The 4457-nt window shown below is 39.2% G+C and overlaps 1 protein-coding gene across 2 annotated transcripts in view; it reads right to left on the bottom strand.

Moving 5' to 3' along the window:
• Positions 1–4457, bottom strand: part of LOC106806370 (carnitine O-palmitoyltransferase 1, liver isoform-like) — a 26273-nt gene that overhangs the window by 13481 nt on the left and 8335 nt on the right. For both annotated transcript variants that reach the window (XM_014808290.1, XM_014808288.1), the window contains exons 6-8: positions 3938–4015; positions 1374–1566; positions 859–973 (exon numbers count right to left, since the gene is read on the bottom strand). In XM_014808290.1, coding sequence (XP_014663776.1) covers positions 859–973; positions 1374–1566; positions 3938–4015 — 386 coding nt within the window. The remainder of the gene's footprint in view (positions 1–858; positions 974–1373; positions 1567–3937; positions 4016–4457) is intronic.

Here is a 4457-nt window from a genome sequence, read left to right on the forward strand (position 1 = left end):
GCACTGGCAGTGGCATACGTTACATGTAACACACTGACAGTAGAGAATGGCATAAAAATTATACAATTTAAGGAGCAAAAACCTTCTTCAACCAAATTTAGCTTTGGAAATTTCACTGTGACATTGTAGCCTCATACATCCAGGCATGTATAGATTCTACTAGCAAACCCGGCAGTCAAATTCTTTTTAACAGTAAACAAATACATGTTTAACCTTCTTCTTAAGGGTCAAAAGGTTATCCGACACTTACTCTTTGCATGTCAGCAGAAAGTACATTTCATGGTCCTTTCAATAAAGCCATAAAAATTGGTAGGTCACCGCTGAAACAAAAAAGTTTTTCAATCGCTTCGTCAGACCATGTCCTCAGAAAATGTCTAAAATCTGCCCCATTGACCTTTGACCTGTAACCTCCAATTTCGGCACAGTGATGGCTTTTCCTACCATGATGCTATACACCGACTATCACGAGCCTAGGTCAAGCCGTTTAGATTTGTGCCACAATTCTGCATTTCCTCCCTATACCTTAAGTTAAGGAGGGAATGTTCCCCTTCTTTTACACCTCTTGACCTTTGACCTTTGACCCCCAGCCTCGACATCCCAACTCGTTTTCGGATTACCCCCCCACGTCCCGACTTTCGAATCCGTACGTCAAGCCGTTTAGATTTCTGCCCAACTGTTGACGGATGCACGCACGGCCGGACGCACGCACGCTCATGCGATTCTACAAGCTGCATCTGACTATGTCAGATAAGCTAATAATATATATATATATATATATACAAAGAAAGAAATAATATTATAGATATATACTAACTTAGTGACACAGAAGTAGGTAAAACAATTTTTTTTAATTCTTACACTTCGAGTTCAGCTTGATTAATCAAGTCACGCTTTCTGTAGCACGGCAACTTGAAGAATTTGCCTCTGTTGAAGACAACAATGTGTGAGCTGTCATGCCAGTGTTGAAGGTGGTCTGAAATCAGACAGTGAAACTGTTGACTACAAATTATTCTAGAACATAACTAACACTTAAAGTCGTGTTAATTTATATGCACAGCAGGTGAGCGATTGTTGAGCCGAGGACAAATCTCAGCAAAATGTTAAGATCACAAGAGAGAGAGTGAGTGGAGAGAGGTAGAAAATTAAGAAAGAATTATTAGAAATATTTGAAAGTTCGCAAATTCTTTCTTATACTTAAAAGGTATTACTATCATAGAAGAGTTGTATATTACATACAACAGTTGTTTACGTGCACGTGCACACAGGCTGATATAGATAGATACAAACAGAGACAGTGTCTGTATTAATAAGTATGCGGTGAGACAGTAACTCTGAATGATATATGCAGTGACACAGTACAGGGAGGTGCACACCCTTTTCCACTCCTGGAATTCGTGTCGTGTTGAAGATTCGCTCGTTCTGTGCTGAACACAAAGGCACCAGACCATTCACCAATAGAGGCTTCACTTCTTGCTTTTCTATAGTCTCCCGGAACTCAAAAATCGCGTGTATGCAGTTGGCAGCGCGAGCTGCTTGAATGTTGGTCGGCTTCGTAAGTATTGCATCCTAAGTACACGGGTAGAAACGAAACATGCTTAGAGTTAATACATGCAGCATCATGGAGAGTATGACGAGAGTAAAGTATGAATACACAATTGACACGAAATATTAACAACACGTACTTCCTAGATGACTGAACTAATTAACTGAAAATTACAGCTTGAGAGAACAACATCATTATATAAATGACTCCAGAAAACACTTTTATAAAAAACTAGAAACGAGCAGTTGTCGCCAACTACATGTATCCCCCGTGACCTAGTATGAATGGAATATCTCTGTAAGGACGTAGAAGGCAGGTAAAGTTAAATAAGTCACAAAGACAAAGGTTTGTTAGACAACTGGTCTGCCTCAGATGTGCAAGTATATGGAATCTGGTTACCCTAGGAGGACGAAGAGGAAATGTAAGTCGACGGTCAAGGTCAAACTAAGGTCAAGGGCAGTGGCGGCTTTGGTATGCGACAGACTTTCTCCCCAAGATGTGTAAGTATACCAAGTTTGGTAGCGCTAGGTGAATTAGGGGCCGAGTTACAGAGCGGAAGGGAAATATGATCAATGTCAAGGTAAAGGTGAAATGAAGGTCGCAGTGACCCGGTTTTGGTACTGTGCACACCTTCTCCCCAAGATGCCAAGGTGCGTTATGGTAAAGCGAAGACGCCAATCGTTTTTGGTGTCGGCGGAATCATCGTTGCCATATGGTAACAACATTTTTGTGGAGATATTGTAGAACCTGTAAGTTGTGCTGTTTTTACCCGATTGTCATGGAATTTGGCACACAGGGCCGATATAACATGTCCTATCTATATATATGTATATATTGGTCCTGTGTGCCAAATTTCATGACAATCGGGTAAAAACTGCAGAAGTTACAAGTTCTAGAATATTGCGACAAAAAATGTTGTTACCACGGCAATGATGACTCCGCCCACACCAAAAACGATTGGCGTCTTCGGTTTACGATAACGCACCTTCATGAGAAATTTGAAGATGATCCGAGAAGAACTGCAGCCGGTAGAGCGCTCACAAGGACATCTCTGCGGTGGCGGCGCGACGAGGCCAAATCCATAGTATCCCCCCGAACTCGTTCGGAGGATACAATTACTAGGTACAAATTGGAATATAATGTCTGTACACCTGTTTAAATAACGTTTACATACCAGCAGCAATGAAATATTAATGACTTATCCGTAATGCTGCAAACAGAGAAATTATCAATACACCAATCTACAGATTCTATATATCTAGTAGGTAGATTAAGGTATCTAGCAGAATGTCAGATAAAATAGGTCTTAACCAACAGCTCGATATTTGTTTAAATTCAGTGTTGTTAGAAAAGGTCAAAAGATCAAATCACACATTTTACCAGTTGTAAGGCAGAACACAAAAATTAGCCTAAATAGATTAAACCAAGAGCGTATTAAGAAGAAACTATTAACCTTCTTAACACGATCTTGATTAAACCAATAGATATTAAATATAGAATCATTGAAAGAACCAGTGTTTTTTTATGATAATCTACGGTGCACTGACACCTTGTCCAACAATCTATGATACCAGCTAAATATACTGTAAAGCTGACACATTATATTGTACATGACACCGGACAAAATTTGTTTCCAGGCTTGATTATATTCATATTACGAAATAATTATATCAATACGGATACCTTTTAAATTAAAGAAAAGAATCACTACAAATAACTATCATAAGCTTTTGAGCAAAGTTAGTAGCAGTCTTCTAGATGTAAGTAGTGCATACATTCACTTTTCTACATAGGATACACCTCATGCTGCACATAAACATAGAAAACTGATAATGGAGTTAATAAACAGCAAGTGATTAGTGTGTTAAATTAAACTACATCTCTGAACAGTGTGCGTGCATAGGTGCATAGGTGCGTGAGTGCATGTGCGAGTGCACGTGCCTATGTAATGACTCATTGCCAAGAATTTTGTGCATAGATTTATTGGCCCAAAAGCTCAAAAAAGGGCAATGATAAATTCTCTATATCTGCACCAATTTTGGCTATTGATGTAGACCTACTTGATCCTTCAGGTCATAATTACAGAGCCAGTGTAATTGCCTCTATGTTTCTTCTCTGCTCTGGGTTTTGTAATATTTTCAGGTTTACTGTTGCATTATACATGCTGCAGTGTTTAAATGCAAACTACAAACTACAGGTAAATACTACAACAAACTAGTAGCAGGGGTTGTTAACTTATTGTTGGCAACTTATTTGTTACCACTCTACAATTAGTATTGTTAAAAGAGGATGAAGTGCAAATAAAATATTTGGCCAAGAAAATTATTAACCAACCCCATCCATGCATCCCTGCCACTCTGACCAGTCACGAATTGGAGCCAAGCAGCAACTTACCACTATGTAGAAGTTTGAATTCACCATAATCGGCAGACGCCCTTTCAAGTAGACATAATCTTCCCACCAATCTGTGACCTGCACATAAACATAGCATCTATATCAACATCGGCCAACAGATTGATGTAAGAAAATGCTAGTCAACTAGCTGTTGTGTTCGCAAGTAGAATTTAGTTTTGTAAAGACGCACCTACACACCACACCGTCTTTGTGACAAGGAAGAAAGGAAAACAACAACTGGCAAATAGCATGCTCTTACATTTTTCCTTGATCGTATTTTTGCAAGAGGTTACATACCAGTGCATAGAAGTTTGACATGATCATGAGAGGGGAACGACACTGCAAGTAGACAAACTCTTACCACCAATCTGTGACCTGCACTTAGTAAAAAACGAACAGACACACAGAAGAAAAGGGGTTAGTAATGAAAGAAGCTGATTGAACTCTATAGACTTACATAAGAAAATAACTAAACGTTTGTTTCCATGAAGATGAGCTAGCAATTTATGGTCAAGTCCGC

This window comes from Priapulus caudatus, unplaced genomic scaffold, assembly GCF_000485595.1.
Source record: "Priapulus caudatus unplaced genomic scaffold, Priapulus_caudatus-5.0.1 Scaffold156, whole genome shotgun sequence".
Lineage (NCBI taxonomy): Eukaryota > Metazoa > Priapulida > Priapulimorpha > Priapulimorphida > Priapulidae > Priapulus > Priapulus caudatus.